General features: G+C 42.4%; 1 protein-coding gene across 3 annotated transcripts in view; it reads right to left on the bottom strand.

The window, feature by feature from the left end:
- dscama (Down syndrome cell adhesion molecule a) overlaps positions 1 to 22367 on the bottom strand; it is a 91163-nt gene that overhangs the window by 13462 nt on the left and 55334 nt on the right. For all 3 annotated transcript variants that reach the window (XM_056397295.1, XM_056397293.1, XM_056397294.1), the window contains exons 4-17: positions 20740 to 20886; positions 19691 to 19969; positions 19171 to 19446; positions 18346 to 18642; positions 16769 to 17044; positions 15195 to 15473; positions 14828 to 14947; positions 13044 to 13223; positions 3279 to 3475; positions 2686 to 2782; positions 2451 to 2579; positions 2027 to 2194; positions 1392 to 1462; positions 37 to 280 (exon numbers count right to left, since the gene is read on the bottom strand). In XM_056397295.1, the coding sequence (XP_056253270.1) occupies positions 37 to 280; positions 1392 to 1462; positions 2027 to 2194; positions 2451 to 2579; positions 2686 to 2782; positions 3279 to 3475; positions 13044 to 13223; positions 14828 to 14947; positions 15195 to 15473; positions 16769 to 17044; positions 18346 to 18642; positions 19171 to 19446; positions 19691 to 19969; positions 20740 to 20886 (2760 nt within the window). The remainder of the gene's footprint in view (positions 1 to 36; positions 281 to 1391; positions 1463 to 2026; positions 2195 to 2450; positions 2580 to 2685; positions 2783 to 3278; positions 3476 to 13043; positions 13224 to 14827; positions 14948 to 15194; positions 15474 to 16768; positions 17045 to 18345; positions 18643 to 19170; positions 19447 to 19690; positions 19970 to 20739; positions 20887 to 22367) is intronic.

Genomic DNA, 22367 nt, shown 5'->3' with positions numbered 1-22367 from the left:
ACACTGAGCTTGAAGCAATCTTCCCTCCAGTCTTACCGTCCTCCAGTGTGGTAGCGGCCACCTCTGTGGAGGAGGGCCCTGTCCCGGCGCTGTTGCTGGCTTGCACCACGACTCCATACTGGGTGAACTTTTTCAGGTTGTCCAGCACCAGGCTTTCTGCATTGTCCCCTGTAGTTTCCACGCTGATCACGCTAAACTGGTAGTTTCCACCTGAGCTGTACTCTCTGTAGCCCACTTGGTAGCCTCGGATGGCCCCGTTCTGGAGGTGTTTCTTGGGCGCCTGAGAGAGGAATGGCAGAGATTATGTGAGACAGTAGAGATAAATATCCCTGTACTTTTTTTTATAAAACATGACACTGACTTTGCACTCACTGCTGGTATCGTCCTAAGTAAGATAAGGAAAGCTTTAAATTACAATTTTTCCAATAACATGTTCGTAAGTCCAGGGAAGTGCCCTCTTTTCACCTTTGCACCTGACGCCTCCTGTTCACACCTGGCAGGCTGGCAGTAAAATGTAATGGGTTATCCAATCACATGCAGAGAGCTCTACAAGCCTGAATACACCCAAAATGCATTGAGGATGAATTCAGATCTGATTGGTCAATGTGTCCGAGATGGCAGCACATACTGGATTGTAGTGTAGCATGAATACAAATACATTCCAGACATACTAAAGTACAGTATGTGAATAGCATTATAATCCTTCCAAACACTGTTTTCTTTGTCACTGCCAATAACTCAGTAAAAGAACCAAAGTTGGCATCAGAAATGAGGCAGCACATATGGCAGCCAACAACAATCCTCTTCTGCCGCTGCACGGATGAGAGGAAATATCTCTGTTAAACAGCACTCACAGTTTTCTGTGTTAAAACAGAATGAGGCAAAGTAAAATGTGAGTCTCATGTGAGAAGTATATTCAGATTCATTCAGTATTCCTCACACAATCTGCATTACTCTGCAACACAATATCGAAGGTTTAAAGAGGGCCAAAATGCACACAATGGAAAAATAACCATTACATGTAGAAAATGTGTTACCTCACGTAAAGACTGTTAACGCACACACATGCTACTCTCTAACTGTTTATTCAGGAACAGCCAACTGAGCAGGAATGCTGTTTGCCTCCAATATCCTGCTTTAAATTCATACAGTAAAACAAAGTCACACCTGGGAGCTGACCAGCACAACAAGCAGCAGCAGGTTAATCGTTTAGTTCAGAGTAATTGATGTTGAGGAGAGAACAGAACTGATTTACTGTGCAGTTTTAAAATAGCTATTTTTAGCCACACAAACCAAACCTCAGCACTGTCAGCTCTGATTGTAATTGTCTGGACACAGCTACGTACGTACTCACACACACATTTTTAACCCACAGGGTTGGATTAACTTACCCTCCAAGTGACTCGGATGCTCTGAGAGGAGAGGGCTTCCAGCTGCACGTCCTGAGGTGGTCCATCAGGAGCTGAGATCACATCACCAACACATGCATCTTATTAAACTGTACACATCCAACAGCTGGCTCATAGATTAGAGTGAGAGAGTCTGGCTCTGGCTATTTTAAAAAGAACATGATGGTTGTATTCATAGACGGCTGCTCTGTGGGGGGAGACGAACACAGAGGGGTTCAGCCTCAGTCTATTGACCCTAGTGTGACATTTACTACTGAGGCTGCTAATTGAAAAGTTCTGCTTTTAGTGCGGGGTCAGCGTGTGTTCAATAATGCAACAGAGCCAATGGAGCTGATGTCACCAGGCTGGTAATGAATTGGCTCAGCTGGCCCTTTACCCCTTTTTGACTTTTGTCTTTCACTCACAACCTGCACTCACATTTTTCTCACTGTTTTTTTGTTACTCTGATTTGTTGGGTAATAACAAAATTAAATGTTCTCTCATTACTGTAACTGCTAATCGTTTGTGTATTTCAAAATAAGAGTAGACAGTGATTGTCTGTAACACTCGTGTGTGCAGAACAGACTTGAGGGTGGTTGCAGAAAGAAAAACATCATCCTCCAACGGTTCATCCTCACCTGCTTCATCAGTGGTGATGGTGAGCTCGTTGCTGGCCTCACTCTTGCCGATCAGGTTCTTGGCAAACATGCGGATGTTGTAGGTGGAGGAGGGGTGCAGGTCGATGATGGTGGCCTGGTTGAGCTGAGGTGAGACATCTTTGGTCTTCTGAGCGGTGTCCCAGGAGGCTGTGGAGGAGAGAGGGTAAGGTTTATTGGGGTTGCTGAAGTCAGGGGAAAGGTCAAATCCAGCTAAGTGCATTAGGACAGGCTATATTACATTTAAGTGCTGAGACAAAGGGAATGCAGGGATCAATTCACCAGCCAAAATACTCGATTTTCAATAAGCTTTGAGATTTTAACCTAATAATTAGTATTCAGTCTGAACTATGAAACTGAACTATGGTCATACCATCTAATAATGACAGAAAAGAGTTTTCTGTACCTGATTTGTTCTTGCTCTCAATATCGAAGCCTGTGATTGGGCTGTTGCCATCAAAACCCATAGTCCAACGCAAGGCAATGGTCCTGTCCTTCACTTCTCTGATCTCCACCTCTGGGGGGTCCGGGGGTTCTGCAAGGCACATAGTTGACAAAAATGTTGTTATTTCACTCAAACTGCCATTTTTTAAGTGAAGGAAGAAAAGTTCTGTTTGCAGTTTATGAAGGTGCATCTGTACCTTGCACTGTGAGCTGTATGATTCCTCTGTCTTCACCAAAGGAGTTGATGGCGTGGCAGGAGAAGAAGCCGGAATCCTCCCTCACCGTAGGCATGATCTGATGGATGCACAGGGATGAGATGAGGTTTACATTGAACTGATGTAAAAGAGAATATATCAGGTACATGTCCTTTGGTCTATTAGTGATATTAATGTGGATTTTCCTGAAGCATTATTTAGATGAGGTTCAGAGCCGTTTTGGCTGGTGACCCCTTGAATGTAGTAATGACTCTCATTAAGTTTCATTTTATTTCATTTAGTTCAACTAAAGATAGAGTTTTCTTTCTCAGGTTCTTTCATTAGAAGGATTTTTAGAGACCCGAGGAAGTAAAAGCATCCAGCGTTCCAGGAAAAGCGCTTTCTTAAATATCTTTAATTATCTGATTCATCTCGACACCCACTGAGGGGGCATTCTGACCACCAGGTTGGGAACCACTGATTTAGACTCACAGGAAATTCTTTGCATGTGCTTCACGTATTTAATAAACATGAGCAATCCAATCTATGGTCCCGACTCGCATTTTACACATTTTGTGAGTTGCACATGCTCCTACCTGCAGGGTGGAGATGACTTCATCGCCCACCTCCTTGACAGAAACCACATAGCGGCTGGTCTCAGGGTTGATGATGCGTTCCTCCTTCTCCCACCGCACCATGATGGGCTTCTCGCCGTGCGCCGTGCAGCTCATCTTCTTCTCTTCACCCTGTGTGGCCAGCGTGGTGTTGGGGTAGGATGTGATCATGGCTGGGACTGGTGTAAAAATAAGGTGAGGACAAAGAGAAGACGATATGTTGTAAGATTTATTTCACAGGTGAACCTCACAGATGTGTTGAAACAGCCCCAGCAAAGGACCAAACCAATGACGCCTTCATTTCAAATAATAATTAGTTTAAGATAGTGTTTGATATTATAATTAAATTAAATAATATTAAAAACATTATCATATGAATAAATGGTCAATTTATAAATAAACCAATAAATAGTTTTTTTTAATTTCATCATTCTGGTTTTCAATATGACAGTTTTAATTTTATTCCATCATATTCATTTTTTTTTCAAAATGATCCATTCTTTTAAAAGCCTTTATTTATCTAATGATGATTTTTCCTTGGACATTCTTCATAATGTCATTAGTCACCAGTCACCGCCCTCTCACCTTTCCACCAATCACCTGTCCTCGGCCTCTTTTAGCAAACTCAACAACTGCTCCCCTCCTGTTAGCTACAGCAACAACAACAACAACAACAGTAATTCTGACTCAACCAACTACAGGCTGTAAATAAACACAGTAACTAATCTCTCGACAGTGTTAGCAACAGCAGCTAGCTGTTTAATTCCTGAATAATTGCATTAGTCCCTTGAAATCAAAAGACATTAACTCAGAGAAAGACACACAACTCTGAAAAGCATAAACACATTCGTCTTTCTCTTTTGGTTGTTGTTGCTAACAGCAGCTAGCTTGTTTGCTAGTAAGTTGTTGAAGCTGCTGAGGAAGGCAGAGGGTGTATGAGTGGTTGAAAGGTCAGGGGCAGCGACTACATGAAAAAAACAGAAATAAAACAATAACAATAATAAATGAAAAACGCTGTTTTTCTAATTTTGTGTTTCATAATGTCATATTTATTCAATATGGAGCACTGGGGCTCCAGTAGTGTTGATTTATTGTTTAAGCTACGTCTCAGTTTGGTGAACAATCAATAATCAATGATGGCTTGTGGCATTTTAATCACAAGCAAATTTCCTGCTTTGCTATAATGCAAAAATACTTATTTGTCACTATTTGTAAAATTTAAATGTAAACCTTTTCAAAGGTTTTGGAGCAAAATTTGAAACTTTCTTAAATTAGAGACAAAAAGTATCATGAGCATTGTCAATAAACTGTGACTGAACTTTCATGTTGTGTTGAAAGCAAAAAGCAGTCTTGGTGTGTATCTTGTATCTGAGTGTCCTAAGTGGTACAGTGATGCTCTAACAACACTCTGAAGACACCACAATAAACACACACTAACTATATACATGCCTCATTACACCCACAGTAGAGTGTATAACAATCCCCTGTTCCCAGATGCTCACACACACTCAGACCCACATACACACACACTTTCGTGCATGCACACAAATGTGTGTGCTTGTTCTCCTTTTTTGTCTTTTGCACACACACGCACGCGCACACACACACACACACACACACACACACACACACACACACACACACACACACACACACACACACACACACACACACACACACACACACACAGTCACACAGGCACACAAAGCGTGACTCCAGTGATGTGATGGGAAGTGTCAGGCAAGAGGTTGCAAACATTTAAGCCTCATCTCTTATTCACTCTGCAGCCATTTGGGGCTCGGCTGTGGAAAAGAACGCTGATTTATTTTGCATGACAAGTATGAATTTTTTGTGAGACACATTTGGATAAGTGAGGGGGAAAAAATAACTGCTCAGGCTTTATGTAAACGTTATCGTTTTAGAGCACAGCTACTTTCATTTTGCCGTGTAAGTGGCTCAGAGGTGGCACAGAGCGATGTTGTTGACACACTGGCAGAGTGGGATACTGTGCTAGGTGACAAAAAGTGAGGATGGTGAGAAGATCGAGACAGCTCCACCCGTTAGGTGTGTAGAGCCTGTCTGTACTGTAAACATTAAAGCCATTTCAACATCCAGGATCTGGAGGGGAAACACATTAAAGCTACAGAAACAGCTTTTTTTGTTTCATAGTTCCCTTGTCTTTTATACATTACAGCTCAACAGATACTGTTTATTGATATGATGATACAATAGTCTGATAGTGGCTTAAATGTATAGTAATGACTAATAGTACAGAAGTGCTGCACTGCTGCAATAATCACAAAAACATTACTGGCAATATTGTTGGTGATTAAGTTTTTAAGAGGAAAATATTTGCTCAAAGAAAATAAAAAACAACAAAATATATTGTATACAACAACATTTTGTTTTATATTTGAAAAAAAAGGAATAAGTCTGAGCATTATCAGCTGGTGAGGTAGAAATGTGAACTAACTGGAATCGACCACTCATCTTAGGTTTGGTTTGCGTGTCTGTGTGTGTGTGAGTGAGGTGGGGGATTGGGGGGGGGGTTCTTTTGATCTCACAGCCAATCAGAGCAGTGGCTTTTCCTGGCTGAGCTGCTACACACCCGAAAGCAGCTCTTTAGTTGGGAGAACTACAGATAATCAGCATTCACTTATTGATTGAAACACAAAATAAGCATTTGATGTTTTTAGACTCAAGATAAAAAATATGTATTGTTTGTATGTTTTTATATATAAAAACATACAAACAATACATTTATAAACATATATAAATATATAAAAACATCCATATTTTAGAATAATAGAACACTGAAGGACACAAAAAGCAGACGCAATATGAATTTTCAAATTCACCCTATGACTAGAGAGGCACTGATGACAATACATGAATACATGCCAGCAATACAGCTTTTTACATGTTTTTGAGGTCAGACTGATGCATATAAAAGATAAATTTAAGCTACACAAACGTTCACAACAAACATTTTCAAAAATTGTCTGAAACGGCAGATTTTCCAACAGGCAGTTGAAGGAAATATTACTTTAAAGCTGTTCATTTCTTTTCCTGAATCTGTCACTAGAATTGTTGCACAGAAAATCATTTCCTGGATTATCTTTATTTTATTTCAATAACAGCAGCTCTGCAATTAATATGTTGCAACATTATATTGAATTTATTTTTACAGCAAACATCTTGAGACGAGACTAATGTCTACGAAGGCAGAGACACAAAAGCAAACAAATACCCAGCACTGGGAGTGTCTATGCAGCATGAGGCAGGCTCAGAGATGAGGCGCATGCAATTTGTATGTGTATGTGTGTGTGTGTGTGTGTGTGTGTGTGTGTGTGTGTGTGTGTGTCTAAGTGTGTTTGTACATGCATCAGCTTGTGCCTGTGCATATGTATGTGTGTGCAATGCGGGTGTGTTTGTGTGTGCAAGCGGCCCAGCTGAGCCAGCCCTGAGGCACACTTTGTGGCCCTATAATTGTTGTGTTGATGTATTTCTTTAATATTGAGTGGAATTATGGGAACAAGACAACGGGGAGGAGTAAAGAGAGAGAGAGAATAAAAAAAGGGTAAGAAAGAAAACGAGAGGTGAGATGGAGGAAACAAGGAGCATTAAACACAAGAAATGAGACCAGACACAGGGTTTAATCCTAAATCTTGCCCTATGTTGAGTCACTTTGTCCCTTATTATTATTATATCAATACTTTTCTGTATGCACATGTAAATATCTGGAAAGACTGGAGGGAACATTAGATACAATAATGTGCACAAATGAACCATAAGTAGATGACTAAACAGAGCTCGCTGTCCCGTAAACACGTACAAGAAAAACACTCATGCAATACTTCTCTTTAGAAACCAATGAGATGTGATGTGTTTGTGATGAACAGGGGAGGACGATGACAGGGAACAGTGTGAATGTCAGTGTGTTGCAGTCCCAAACATGTCTGTTTTTCATCCTAAGATTATTCCTTGAGATCTGGAGCTGTATCTGTAGCTTACATTAGTGTAAAGGGAAAATAAAATAAAATGTCAACACTGCAGCTTTTGTAGAACCAGAGAATAATAGTAGAGTGCTTTTTGTGTTTTTCTGCACAGTACAGTGTGTTTTCTATGTGGAGGTGAGGAGAGCCCTGTTCCTCCACAGCAACCCAGAGGGCAGTGATGATACGTTTAAGCCTGCAGGGGATTGTGGGGGATAGGCTGGCTGCTGATAGGCTACTCCCGTGAGACAAAAGCCCCCCCCCCCCAAACCCACCCTCCTTCTCCCAGGCTCCCTTTCACCTGGCCAGGTTACCATGCCAACCAGCATCGGACAGTCTCTCCTCTCCTCTCCCCACCTCTCCCCACCTCGCCTCCCCCCTCACTCTCTCTCTTCAGTCTCTACTCTTAGAAAAAAGGGCCATTTCTAGTAGCCAGGAATAGAACATGGACCTGCCATTGATTTTCACAGTAGTATATGATGATGATTATTACACAATCACGCCCTGAATGTCGCAATGCAGGGCCAAAAGAAAACAAAGCACACACACACACACACAAACACACGCACGCACGCACGTACACATGCGCACACACACACACACACACACACACACACACACACACACACACACACACACACACACAAAAAGAAAACATATCTACCTGACCATATGTTTCTACCTGACAGAGTTATGTGATGAGGAAAACAGAAAACAAAGCTATATGGCGGAGTCAGGAGAATAATATCACTACGTATTACATCAGAGTGGCTACTTACACTTACACAGCATCGCACAGGTTGAATGAAATGTGACGTGATGAAAAGGCATCACATTCATTTCAGCATCCTTTGAGCTGGATTAATTGTTATTAGTAAGAAAAAGTGCTGAAACATCAAGTTCCACTTTGGAAGCTTATCATTCAGTCCACCAAAAGATTGAAGTTACTGCTTTTAGGACATCTTAGATTGGATTTATTGAATTGTTGGTGATTTCTCTAGAGGGCACTATTTTCTTGATTGACTGATCAGCCATGGCAACTGTCAAACTGTCAGAATCCGTGTCTGAACTGAGGTTGTTTTTTTTAAACATTTTATTAAATGTTGAAAATGTGTAACGTAACTTTCCTAGTGTGCTATCTGAGTAGCTTCATCAGAGCATCTCAGAGTTGAGAGCAATGAGATGCTAGTCTACATTTCACCCCACACTGTCACTGGCTGCCTGGCAGGCCTGTGTAAGCCATAGGGCGCCCCGGCTCAATGGGTCCACGAGGGGCAGACAACAGACGACGAGCTGAGATGTGCATAGCTCCCTGCCCCGGAGGCGCACTGTAAATGGGCGCTGGGGAAGAGACGGTCTGGATGGGGGGAGGGAAGAGTGCTGCGTGGCGATCTCACAAAGATGACTGGTTCACTGGCTGCCTGCAATGTACTGAAATAATTCCCTTAGCTGCACAATTGGCTTGGACATGGAGCATGATACCAAATGAATGCCTGCAGACTGGGTGGTGCAGAGGTGGGAGGGAGGGGGATGGATTGCAGATGAGTAAATAAGATAAAAGAAATAGAGATCAGAAGAGGGGACTTCCTTATGGTTGTGTGCTCAGTGACCACAAGACCATTTACCACTTCTCTTCAGTGAAGCATCATTATGTGCTCTGCCCTCATCACTGTGTCTGCTGACATTATGATGTCTAATAGGCTTGATTGGTCTTAATTGGACCTGATAAACATTGAGTGGCTGTTGACTGACTCTGATAGTATCCACGGTGGACTGGTAATGAATTGACTGAATTGCATCTGTTTTGGAGGTAGGGATGCTTGACTGGAAATTGTATAAATATCATTTGTTTAAGCCTCCGACTGCAGTCGGGCTCAAGACAATGTAAAAACCACTACTGCTCATATAAATGAGCTTATGAAAGAAAAATAAATATAACATGTTTACCTATGCACACATGCAGCTTTGCAACTTGATCCTGGTGCAGTGAGTGTAAGTGATTTTTGCAGTGCAGTGGCAGTGTTCATGCAGCATGATACATGGTGTATTATGACGAGACATTAGCCTATGCACAGACACTCATAACAATGAAAGTGCCAAGCTAGGACATCACAATAGCTGCAATTCCTTTCCCGGGGAGTCCACCACAATAGCCTGGCAGAGTGGATTCTATCTAAACCACTGCATTAGCAGCCTGGCCCATTAGTCTTTTGTAATGGCTGCACTGTGCTGCACTACATCTGTGCCTTTACATTATGTCTTTGCATTACATGTGCAGCCCTTTGTGTGCAAACGTCTGTCCCTGTGTGTGCTTACGAACTTGTTTGATCACCTGTATCACATATATGACCTGGTAGCATCACAACCACCCATGTGCTTACACTGTACATCTCATTTGTGTTTGAATCTATTGATTTTTGTTTACTGATAAATCAAGCTTCATTTGGACAGCCAATAATACACAGTGAAGATCATGCTATCCATCACGTGGTTACTTCAGCATGTGTCAGCTTGTGTGCCCCCTAATTGGCTCCTAAGCCTCTTAAGTAGCTGCCACCACTCAAGTGGTGTAGGCTGGCCTGGATAAACAACATAAAAACAGCACAGAGTGTACAGAACATCACAGTGTCCGACATCACCGAGTATTACAGCCTCAGACGGTATAGTGCACTGCACAAGCTCAACACTGTACCTATTAAGCTTACGGAGAGGCTTTAAGGGTTAATGAGCTCATTGTCTGCACACTGATGCACGCGCACGCACACGCACACGCACGCACACACACACACACACACACACACACACACACACACACACACACACACACACACACACACACACACACACACACACACACACACACACACACAGGGGAGATAAGATGAGGTATGGCTCCCCTGGCACCCATGGAAATTGGGGTTACTACAGAGAAGGGACACAAATCAGGACAGCACAACTATCACAACAACAGCCTGACACTTCAGGAGCAGAGCATGCCCCTGAGGGACTGCTGACACACACGCACACGCACGCACGCCCGCAAGCACGTGCGCACACAAACACACACACACACAGACACAAAACGCCTGAAATACATGAAGAGATGATCAATAATCAGATCTTGTAGTGTGTGTCATCAGTGATCTGCTTAATATACAAAACTGTGACACCAGTGAAACCTGGTCCTAAATTCTGTGAGACAGAGATAGTTACAATACAGATGCAGTTTCCTCCACTGAATGACTACACCTAAAGAGAGTGGAGGGTTTCAGGTGGTGTTTTTCTGCACCACACACAGTAAGTCTTTATTTCCACATAGTCTGCATATGAGGGAAAAGTGGCAAAATAATATGACAGTCATTGTAAAATATCTCAGAAATGTGCACAAACTAAGCTGACATGAGATATCATAGGATATGCAGGAAGCCTGCAACTAATAATTATTTTCATTATCAATTATTCTGCTGATTAACTGTTTGGTGTATAAAATGTCAGAGTCCAAGCGACTACTTCAACCAATCTACCAATTTAAAAAAACAGTAAATCCTAAAACTAAAGAAGCTGCAATCAGAGAATGTTTGGTTTTAAAAAAGAGGTTTTGCTTTAAAAATTACTTATATGATTAATCAATATCAAAATAGTTACTGATTCATTTTCTGTCTCTGATAAGCAACATTATAATCTAATATTTAAGTTAAAATAAGGTAGGCTAATTAGTTTAGATGAGAACTGTAATGTGACAAATACCTAACCACAAGGCGTTTGCTTTAGTTTTGGTGCAGTAAAAAGGTTTTGGTGAATTTAAAGGCTAATTCATGCTCATTGTTCTCAGCAGTGTGCAAAGACAGAGAACTTCTCCACTTGTTCTCTGGTATATCACTACAGCTGTCAATGGGACTTGTATTTTCTTTGCCAAATCAACAGTCAAATACTATCTCTGAGCCTTCAGTTGCCTGCAATATTGTCAATATACTGTTAATTTTCTGAGTTGCCAAGACTTAATTTTGTGACATAAAAAAGGGAAAAGCAACATAGATGTGTATGTAAATAAATGGATAAAATGTCATCATTGAAAGGCTATAAGAAGTGAAAACCTGCTGTTTGAGTTAATGCAACATATTTTTAGCATCTATTAAATCATGGAAAAGTTATCAGTGGTAGCATCCTGAAGGGAAAACCAGAGCATTACAAAAAACTTCAAAAGGATATTTTTAAAGATATTTAATTGTGACTAACACTCGAATGAAATAAGGGACTGTACTGAGAATTGGTGCGTCTGTGTCTGTGTGCATGTTTGTCTATGAGGGAGCATGATAGGCTGGAGTCAGACAGGAGGGGTCATGTAGCCTATTTGGCTGTGGCTGGCAGACAGTGAGACACTCAGCAGGGAGCACTCTGCTCTGACTTGATAAGAGCCACAAGGGCAAAAGCCTCATCTAGCAGCGACTGATCAAAATGAGCACCCAGCCACAGAAGAGATCACACACACACACACACAAGCATGTGCACATGCACACACACACACTCTCTCTCACGCACACATTCACACGCACACACACATGCGTGCGCGCACACACACACACACACAACACACACACACACACACACACACACACAGAAATCTACAATCATGCACACAACTCAAACTCACAGAAGTGTATCTTTGTGGAATTCAGACATACATTATTTGTGACATGGTTGTTTGTGCTATAGAGGAAGTATGTGGACCTCCTCCCTGCTTTTAGCATCTGTATGGTGAATTAAATCATGTATTAGACTCTCATGGTTTATTAAGTGCTCTTTCAACCTGAAGAGGGCAGTGTTCCTGTTGAAAAAAGTGAAATATAGCTACATCATCACTAAAATGCCTCAGTCTCAACAAAAGAAAGTGCTTGATGTCTCTTCTCATATATGTAATAATCATGTTTGGACAGGATATATCTCAATAATATTACCTTAAAAGTCATCTGTTGGTTATGATCTCCATTAAAGCTGAGAAAAGTGAATCCACAGCTGTGCTGCATATGTATACGGTAATGTGAGCATGATGGGTGTTAGCTCCAATGCTTTCATGGTGTGAAGTGGCAGCTCATCATATAGTTTACATTGGATGGGCATGAAGGGAGGGACATAAATGTACATACAACAAGAGGGTTTTATAACATAAAAAATGGCTGTATCTCCTGTCAACATAAAGCTAGTATAAACTAGAGGCAACCTGCAGTATAGGAAGGAGCGGACTAAAGAAAACAGAAAAGACAGGCACAGGGAGGAGGGGAACAGACATGGATAAGCCATTCCTCTTTCAACCCCCTTTTCCTCCATCCCTCAGCCCTCTTTTCCACATGGCAGCTCCTGCCTGCATGCAGAATTCAGGACTTAATGGAGGGGAGCTAAGTCCTTGGCCACACAGCGGATAAATGCTGTACTTTCTCCAAGAGATGCGGTGGCGATGTCTGCGCTCGTTGCTTTCGTGGGATCCACTCAGGCAGAAAGCACAGAGCGAGCACCATGACGGCATCTTGCTGGTGGCCCGACTGTCACAGACAAAGCCGACTCCAGTTCAACTCACTTAACCTCTGTGCCTTAGTGTTAATTTTTTTCTTTAATATTACCAGTAGCACTGAGCATAACCACACTGGGAACACATTACCCTAAATAAAGACGAAATCTAAAGCCGACAACACTGAGATGCATGTTTCAAATTCACCTTCTTCGGTTCAGAAAGGTGCTATTTTCCCATGAGACTTACTTTTGACATTGAGATACATGGATTTGCTGACATCAGCGCCGACATCGTTGCTGACTCTACACAGGTAGAAGCCACTGTCTTCCTCCAGCACATGCTTGATGAGCAGAGAGCCATTGACCAGCACCTCGATCCGAAAGCCTGAGTTGAGGGCGATGGGTTTGAATTGAGGGACGCCGGCACCTGTCACAGAAGTGAGTGTTTATAAAGTGTTAGACTAATACATGAGGAAACATACACTGGCAACATTTATTTTTACCTCCATTCTCACAGAAATGTTTAGATAAAGTTTAGAGCTAGTCCTGACCCAATCACTGAAAGACTGAAGAACAATGAGGCCACATCATGTTGGCATACCTCTGCTCAAGGAGTCCAAATGCAATTTAGCAATTATAAGATCCTCAGTTAGTGCAACTAGTCTCAGTAGAATGGTTTCAACTAGGAGATAACACTTTGTCATATAGGGTTTGAGCAGGGGTATCCATGCTGTGTGACTGTGACAAGGTTAAAGATTTATGGGGAAAATGATTGTTTAATGCGTCTCTGATGCATTTTGGGTATTACACCTGAGAATCTACAGATGAGTGGCTACAACACCCTGTGGCGTGGCTGGCCTGCGAACAGGATTTAGAGTTACTTTGAAACAATGTAAATCAGTTACAACTTCATCGCTGGAGTTCCAGTTACTGTATGAACTGTCAGACTCTCAGGATGCCAAGACCTGTTTCTGCAAACGAGGAGCCCATTGTTGGACTGCATTAAGAACAGATTGGAACTTATCCAGTACCATGTTCAACATCTATACTCATTGCACCAACAGTCAATACACACTCACTGACCACTTTATAAGGTACATCTGTACAATCTAAGGAAATGTAATACAACAGCTTTGACATAAATTCTACCTTCACAAAGTTTTGTAATCTTTGTATTCTGTTTAATGTGTGAATGCAATTATATGTTACTAATTAGGTCATAATTATATGTGGCGTCATACTGGATGTCATTATATTGATTGTTGGTTTTTCTATTTTTTGTCCTACCTATTAACATAGAGAAGCTTGTGTTGTTTGCAGTTTAACTTAAGTATTTTTTAAACAAATTGTTCAAAGGCTGCATGAATCCCATATCTTCTCATACCACTGAATGTAATGTGATGCAGCTGACAGCTAAACTAAAATTATTAGTCAGGGTTCAGTGTTGTTTGTATCCTTGATAATAAAAATGCAAAATGCTAAAACATTTTAATGAAAAACACATGAACCTGTTCAGCATAACTTCAACAGCAATAGACACTCATATCATTGACAATCCTTTGTTTTCAAGAAACACAGAGACTGTATCCAGCCAGAATGAGATAATGCAGAATGAAATAGAAAAAAAGCTCTTCCTGGAACAACTGCTGTTTCTCATCTTACAGAGCTTGTTTGGACTTTTTATGCATTCAACCTCAAGGCTGTGGACATTATGTTTGTTGTGTTGGCATTCAAAAAAAAAAAAAAATCATCTACCGCAGAGAATAAGTTTGCTGTAGGACAAAAAATTTTAACATACAATTCAGCATGTTTAGCGATAGAGAAGAAGCGAAGTTATCCAGCTAAAAGTCTCTGAAACACTTTCACTAAACCTGGCAGGAACAGCTGTGTGTTACTACAGTATGTAACGTGTGAGTAACGATGTGTAGCTGTTAAATAATGAGATGAATGCTGGTTTGATTTACATGAGCCCAGTCTCATTATTTAATAGCCACACCTGGTGTACTCTTGTGTGTGATGTGGTGTGTTTACCTTTAGAGTACTCCCACTGGATGGTGGGGACAGGATAGCCCTCTGCTGAGCAGTTTAGTATCACTGCCTTTCCATAGATGCCGTCCTGGTCCTTAGGCTGCACCACAAATTTGGGAGGAACTGCAAGATGAGAAACCATTAGAGTCATAGGTTATATTATTGTAGTCAGGGTTAAAAGTCAAGTACAAAATTTAGGTCATATATGCCCTTAAAGAGAATAAGTTAATAATAAATCTGACACTGATAATCATCAATATCTTATCTGTCATCAGCAATGACACCCGACACAAGGATCTCTGCTTGTATCTCTGCGAACTTTTCCTCATCACCTCCGTCCCACCTCCATCATTTGCTTCCCCATCCTCACCTCGGACAATGAGCTGGCTCTGGTGCTCCACGGCGGCAGCCTGGTTGCGTGCGATGCAGGTGTAGTTGCCGTTGTGCATCAGTGTGAGATTGGAGATGCGCAGGGAGCTGGTAAAGTCTATGTTGTCTATGGTGACACCAAGGCTGGCCGGGATCGGCCGACCATCCTTCTGCCAGGTGATGAAGACGGGTTGGTCGCCAGACATGACCACGCAGGGGATGAAGACTCGCTGGCCGATGGAAAACCGAGGGAACTCAAATGGGTGGATGGTAGGTGGGACTGTGGAAGAGACGTGCAAATGAATTTTCCCTTTAGGGGTTTTACCTCAGGCCTGTGGGTTAGACGTCCATAATTTAGGTTTAATTTCAGCAAATGTTTCTCCAAATCAGTCGCCACCCGTGTGCATATAAACAAACATCAGGTTTATGACTTCAGTCTCAGAAGCACCTCAGCCTCTGATTCTGTCATGGCTGAGGTGCTTTATAAAGCAATCCCATGGGGATGCATTAGTCACATTTCTCTCTTTATCACCTTCTTCTCCATATTGGAACATTATGCTGTGCTTTTGCAGGGACGAGAGAAATATTTTATTACTTCTCACCATGTAGCGCAGCTGAGTTCTCTCTCAGACAACATGCATATAACATTCTCTCTCACTCTCTTGTGCTCTCTGGGGATACTGTAGCCATCGTGAGAACCAGATGCTTTGGAAAATTAATGATTTAAAATAACACTGGAATAAGCTGCACTTCAGCGCTTATTTAATTCACAACAAAATAGGGATAATAGGCTCCTGGGGATTCCCTCTCGGCAGCGGTGGAATGCTAAGCAGCTGAGAGGCAAATTAGCTGAAGCGGAATGGCGGCATAGCTTTGTCTACGCTGTGTGATTTCCCCCTTGCACACTCGTTAGCACGTCAAGACCCGCCAGAGAGACAGAGAGAGAGGTGGTGAAGGGGGGGGGTTGCCCATCCGACATTTCAAATTATGCAGCGTCATTGAAGAAAGAGAGCCATCTGAGGTTATCATCATCTGGCTCAGCTCAGTGCCACTGCATATTCAGATGAGCTCCAGATAAGCAGGCCAGGATGATGGAGATGGTGTGTTGCTATCAGCATCATGACTGTTTCTCTTTCCTGGGCTGTGATATACAAATATCCCTTTGCATATCTGTGTTTTCTGCTACAAGCAAAGGTAGATACTAAGGTGATGCTTTAATGTGTCTTTTAAATGTGATGTACAGCATGTATGCCAAATGGAAAAGACACATCAGGGTCAGCGTGCAGACTGATAAAGTGATTCTGTCTTAGTATCTGCAGACTGGGAGAGTCATAATGGACTACCCTGAATGTACTCAACAAATACTTGGGTATAATATAGTGTGTCATACCCCATCTCAAATAAATGGCCTAAGCTGCTTACTTGACATTTGCGATTGGTAATAATCATGATGGAGCACCTGAGATTACACACAGCTACAGCAACTAAATCTCATGCTATTTTTCTGAATGTAGGACCCAGGCTTATTATGAGTCAGTTACTGTAACTGAAGACGGATCAGACTGGGGTTCATACCTTTCACAGTAACGTAGACACTCTGGTGTGTGGAGAGCTGAGGCTGCACCAGCACATTGCACGTATACTCTCCTTCGTCCACGTCCTTCTGCACGTCAAACAGCTTTAGGGTTCCGTTGTTCTCGAAGGCCCGCTGCCGGTGGTTGTACGGCAGCAAATTGGAGTCCTTGTACCACTTGATGGAGTAGTATGGGTAGCCAATGACACGGCAGTGGATGTACATGTCCCGCCCAGCGATGGCAGTGAGGTTTTTCATTGGTCTGATGCTGGCAGGCCCTTGAAGGACACATTGGAGAGACAACTCTCTTAAAATGATTTTGAGGCGGGGGGGTGGTATAAAAGATAGCTGTGCTGTGTTGTGTGTGTTTTCAAGACACCACAAAGTTTAACAAAGTAACAAACAGAAACATTACCGAGATTTATTTAGAAGCGTCAGACTGCCTGATTAAGCGTCCTTGTAGTCACTTAAGGAAAAGTGTCTAGGCAACTCAAAAAAGGAAATCCTCACCATTCTGTTTTGTTTTCCTTCATATCAAATTTTCTTTTTGCCTTGTCAAACCAGGGACTCACGGGCCCTCCAGTCTGAGCTTGCACTGAATATTACCTTTCGCCTCTGACAAGCATTAGAGTGGACTGTTCCTTTTCTACACTCATGAAGCTATTATTCAAAACCATTACTTATGTTGCTGGCTTTCTCTCACGCTTGTGAAAAACCAACAGAATAACCAATAGGCTTCCATAGCTCAGTGTCTATCAGGGAAATGGACTATTAGGTTTCTCTTTAAAGCATTGCAGAGACAGTTTAACTAGGCTCTGTAGTGTACTTTGAGCACAAGCATATCCTAGGTTGCTACTCTCTTTAGCACGATTAAGAAGCCAACGATGTGAGAAACAGTCATTACATTTTCTCTGCAATGGCACCTGTGGAGATTTATCTTCATTGCTTGGCTGCATTCGGCATTCACGGACCCTCGCTTAAGGGCTAGAGGATCGCCCTATTTAGCCTCACAACATGCAAGAATGAACACAATCAAATTAAACCAATCAGTGTACAGAAAGTACCCCTCCCTCTCTGCAATATAGCAATGCTAACGGTAGTGCACCATGCATAGAAAGCTTGAGTGCCCCTGTATTACTGCTACATGACAACAGCAATCCAGCCAACCGTGTCCCTGTAGAGAGCAGATTGCACTACAGTCATACGCTGGAGCTAACATTAAGTCATCCTAATGGTGTCCCAATATAAAGCTATCAGCAGGTGTTGGGTAGGAAGCGGGGCATGAGAAAAGTTAATGTTGACACCAGTGACTAATGGAGGGAGGAGCCACTACAGGAGGCTGCAGAGGTACCAGCCCTATTCTGAGCAAGAGGAAACAGACCAAAGCTACAGAGAAACTAGCAACAACATCTGACGTCTAAAAACTCAAATGTCTTGACAAACTTAGTCAGGCATTCCTTCAACATCTGCACATCCATGTGCTTTAAATAGCCAATTAAAATGTACCAAAGAAGAATAAATCAAGACATGTTGATGTGTATATGTGATGGTGTGTTGGAAGAGTTGATCTGACAAGCACCTCTTACGTTTATTCGCGCCTGGTAGGAAACTGTCCCGGCCGAGTTGTTGCAGATACAGCGATACACCCCTCCGTCAGGGACCTGGGTCTGGCTGATGTTCAGATGGCTGACCACGTGGCCTTCAGCGTTGGTGTAGTGGGAGATGCGGTGGCGGCTGTCTCGTACCACTGGCTCGTCATCCAGAGTCCATGTAACCCGTGGCTCTGGTGTTCCCTTCACCGTGCACGACAGCGACACAAATTCGTTGATGTTGTAGACCTTCTCGCTGAATGAAGCCAGAATCTTGGGTGTACCATCTGGACAGTGGAAGGAGATTCACATGGAAATGTACATTTTATTTTTCTACACTGATTACTCTCATAAAAGCAAAAGCATATCTGAAGTATATCTAAAGAAAAAGAAAAAAGTCCTTTATAAATCCAGATTGATTTGGTTTTGGCTGCATACATGCTTGTCTGTGGTATAAAAAGCAGAATCAGAGTAGAAAGAAGATTAATACAGCTCCTTTTTCTGGCTCCCCAACATCATTGATTATCAATATTCTCCTTATATTGTTGTGGTCATGGGAGGCAGACACTGCAGCAACTGCAGCTCATGTAACAGCATGCATGCCTCTTTCAGAAAATCTAATAAAATGGGCTGGGCCTCAGCTGTACTGCAGCACTCAATACCACATGCACAGCCTGCATGAGAGCATGAACACACAAACATGCAGTTTGCATTCACATGCATGCACACAAACACCTGTACACACAAAACAAAGAGAGAACGCATGCTAATCCATCTAAAAATATATCTCCTCTCAGAACACTGCGAATTCTGACCTTCCAGTATGACTTGAACGAAGTCCTGGGCCGACATCTTGCCATGTCTGGCGAAACACTGATAGGCTCCTCCATCGCTCTTGGCCATACCAGCCATGACCAGGTTCTCCCTGTTCTGGCCTGTCATGCGGACGCTGTTACTGGGGTAGATGAGCTCTCCGTTGCGGTACCAGGACAGCTGGTACTCCTCGGAGCCAGTGACGCTGCAGGACAGTGACACCTGGCTTCCCACACTGCCCTTCACCTTCCGTGGACTCACCACGACCTTCAGGGGCTCTGTAGGATAGACAGTTCAGTGGCTGCTTTTAACAGAAGAAGAAAATATTTGTTCTTATTTGTTCTAGTAGTATTACCAAAGTATCATAATCATATTGCCATTGAAGGGTTAAATATGTTACCTGTAGCACCTTAAAAATCTGAAGGAGTATCTACAACTTCCCTGTTTTCCCCTGTTTTGAGGCATCACACCACAGATACAGATCAACCCCAATGACTTAACGACAGCCCCACGGGTACTGACCTTTTACCTGCAGCCTGCCAACCACCTCAGCATTGCCGTAGCCATTCCACACCTCACACACATACGTCCCCGTGTCACTGGACTGGGCTCTCTCTATCAGCAGGCCTGTCACACTCTGTCTGAAGCGCGTGTCGGGCTCCAGCGGCCGGTTGTCCTTCAGCCAGCGGTATTTGGGTGCGGGGTGACCGGAGGCTTTGCAGGGCAACTCCACTCGATGAGATGCCATCACCTCACGACGCCCGAAGCTGTCCAGGATGTGGGGCGCTGAGTTGGAGGGATCTGCACGGGGAGGGGGATAGGGAATCATTTATAAAGGTTTGGTAAGGGACAGCACTGCTGTTGAGAGACTCACAATAAAAAAGGTTGATATTGAAGCTGCAGAGGCTCAGATAGCTTGACTTTTAGTGCTAAGTATCGTTCAAGCTCCAAAAACACTAGATCCTACAGCACCCATAATGCAACTCACAAGCATCTTTTGCAAAGACCTTCCCTGCCTTGAAAATTCCTATGGTTTTCAAACGCCACACTATGTTCAAAGCCACAAAAGACAGAAAGCAATTGTTTTCAGAGGTTGAGAAAAACTCCTCATGACAAGTAAACTGAGCTTTATGATTCAAATTGGTAGAGTGTCCCTTTAAATGGTTTAAGGTAAGGGAGGGCCTTTTCTGTGTTGGCACAGCTCTGATGACCTTTATCGCATGTCATCCTCTCTTTAATTCATGTGTTTTTTTCCTGTCACTCTCTATTCTATTCACATTAGCTAGATCTTTTTTACCAGCATGAATTTATTTCCATATGTTCCTCTGTCACTTTGCGCAAAACAGTTTTGAAACAAACCAAAATCAACAGTTAAACTAAAAAGTGAAACACAAAAAGCAGAACAAGGTTTCATTGCATATCATGTAGGTAGACTGGTTTTGATTACAGATTAAAGAATAAATTGATGATGTCCTTTTCCATGTTTATACCATTTCTTAATTCTTTTTAAGTATATAGTAAAGAACCTTCATGAACTTCTATAATACTGGATATTCTGGTGTTTGTCTTACCTGAAACAATGAGGCGGGCACTATTGCTCTGCCGGGTCTCTCCTGTGTATCGATGCCGTGTCATACACCTGTAGTTGTACAGCCCGTCTTCCATTTGCACATCCAGGATATACAGGGCTCCAGTGGATGTGATGAGAAACCGAGACACTGGAAATAAATAGATAAATAAAACGTATGAAGTTACAGCACATTACTGATGTACGTTTCAACAGTTACAGTGCAGGACTTAATGAGACAATAAAACCAACATTTTAAAATGACATGGACACTCATGGCCAATCAATACCAAATATTACACCTTTATGTGACCTGTAAGTACTGTATATTGCAACTGGTCAGTCAGTATAACGTTGAAAAGTCTGGAAAAGCCATCTGTAGTGCGCAACTGCAAAACACACGTCTTTCAGAGTGCCTATTCTCAATAGACTGCTGAATCCATCATATCCTCATCATTCACTGATCCCCACTTAGATTAACAGTCTGGAGCAACAAGAGTTTTACAAAAAGAAATAATCAAGTGCAGTGTGGATTTTCACTTTTGTAAAACAGAATTAACACAACTATACACATTCTGAAGACAAAAAAATGGATGAAAAATTGATGACACACTGTGTGTGACACCTGAAAGGAACAAACAAAGGATCAATATTATCTGGATTTCATCACAGGAGATGGCAAGCATTTTATATCAAATTATATCCTACAGAATGCTGCGGGGAGAAAATGTGATGTGTGTGTGTGTGTGTGTGTTCATTTTTATGCACTACAATCACTACCTTACACATTCTAAAAGAAGAAAATACAGCAAATCCAATATTGAAGTCTCTTAGCAAATATTTGCAAGTCAAGTGAGGTACGCAGCGCTGTGTGATTGTAGTCACCAAACATCTGCTGCAGCCCATTTAGCTCAGCACAGCTCTGAGGCGCTGTGACAAGGCTGTGTGTTGTGTAGCAGTGTAACACAGCTCGTTATCATGTAGCTCATCGCTCTCCTCTCTCTCTCTTTCTCTCTTGGGGAAACTCTCTGTCTCTCTCTCTCTCTCTCTCTCTCTCTTTCGGTTTCCCTTTCTCTCTCTCAGCTCCAGACTAAAGCGCAGGGAGCTAGGGATCACAGAGCACTTTGATAAGGCATGGCTGCGCAGGTCGGCTGTGCTAATATCATGCTAATGTTATGCTAATTTGTGTGAACACATGGAAGTAGAGAGAGGTAGTCAGTGTTTATGAAGAGTGATTTGTGCTGTAGCTGGTGGCTGGTGGGGTATTTCATGTCACCGGTGATGGAGAAGCCTATCTGAGATGGGGATCAAATGGGGACGCGGAGTGGTGGGGGATTCTGGCAATATTGGGAGAGCTATCATAATGCAGACTTTATGGGCTGTTGAATTACTCTCATTTAGTCCTGCTATTTATCCTGCACAGATTAATACTGTTTTTACAGGCCTGTGCAGAGTGCATGCTAAAATAATGGAAAGAGGCTAATCTTATGCAGCCTATGATCTTTACATTTGGTCAGATCTGACTTCTACATTTATGTTTTGAGTATCACAAGAAGTCTTCGGTTGCAGACAGTGGATGGAGTCAACTACGGGCAAAAAAGGACTTCCAACATATTTACAGATTACAGTCAT

Source organism: Seriola aureovittata, chromosome 15 (genome assembly GCF_021018895.1).
Source record: "Seriola aureovittata isolate HTS-2021-v1 ecotype China chromosome 15, ASM2101889v1, whole genome shotgun sequence".
Classification (NCBI taxonomy): Eukaryota; Metazoa; Chordata; class Actinopteri; order Carangiformes; family Carangidae; genus Seriola; species Seriola aureovittata.
This window is presented reverse-complemented; position numbering and strand designations above follow the sequence as displayed.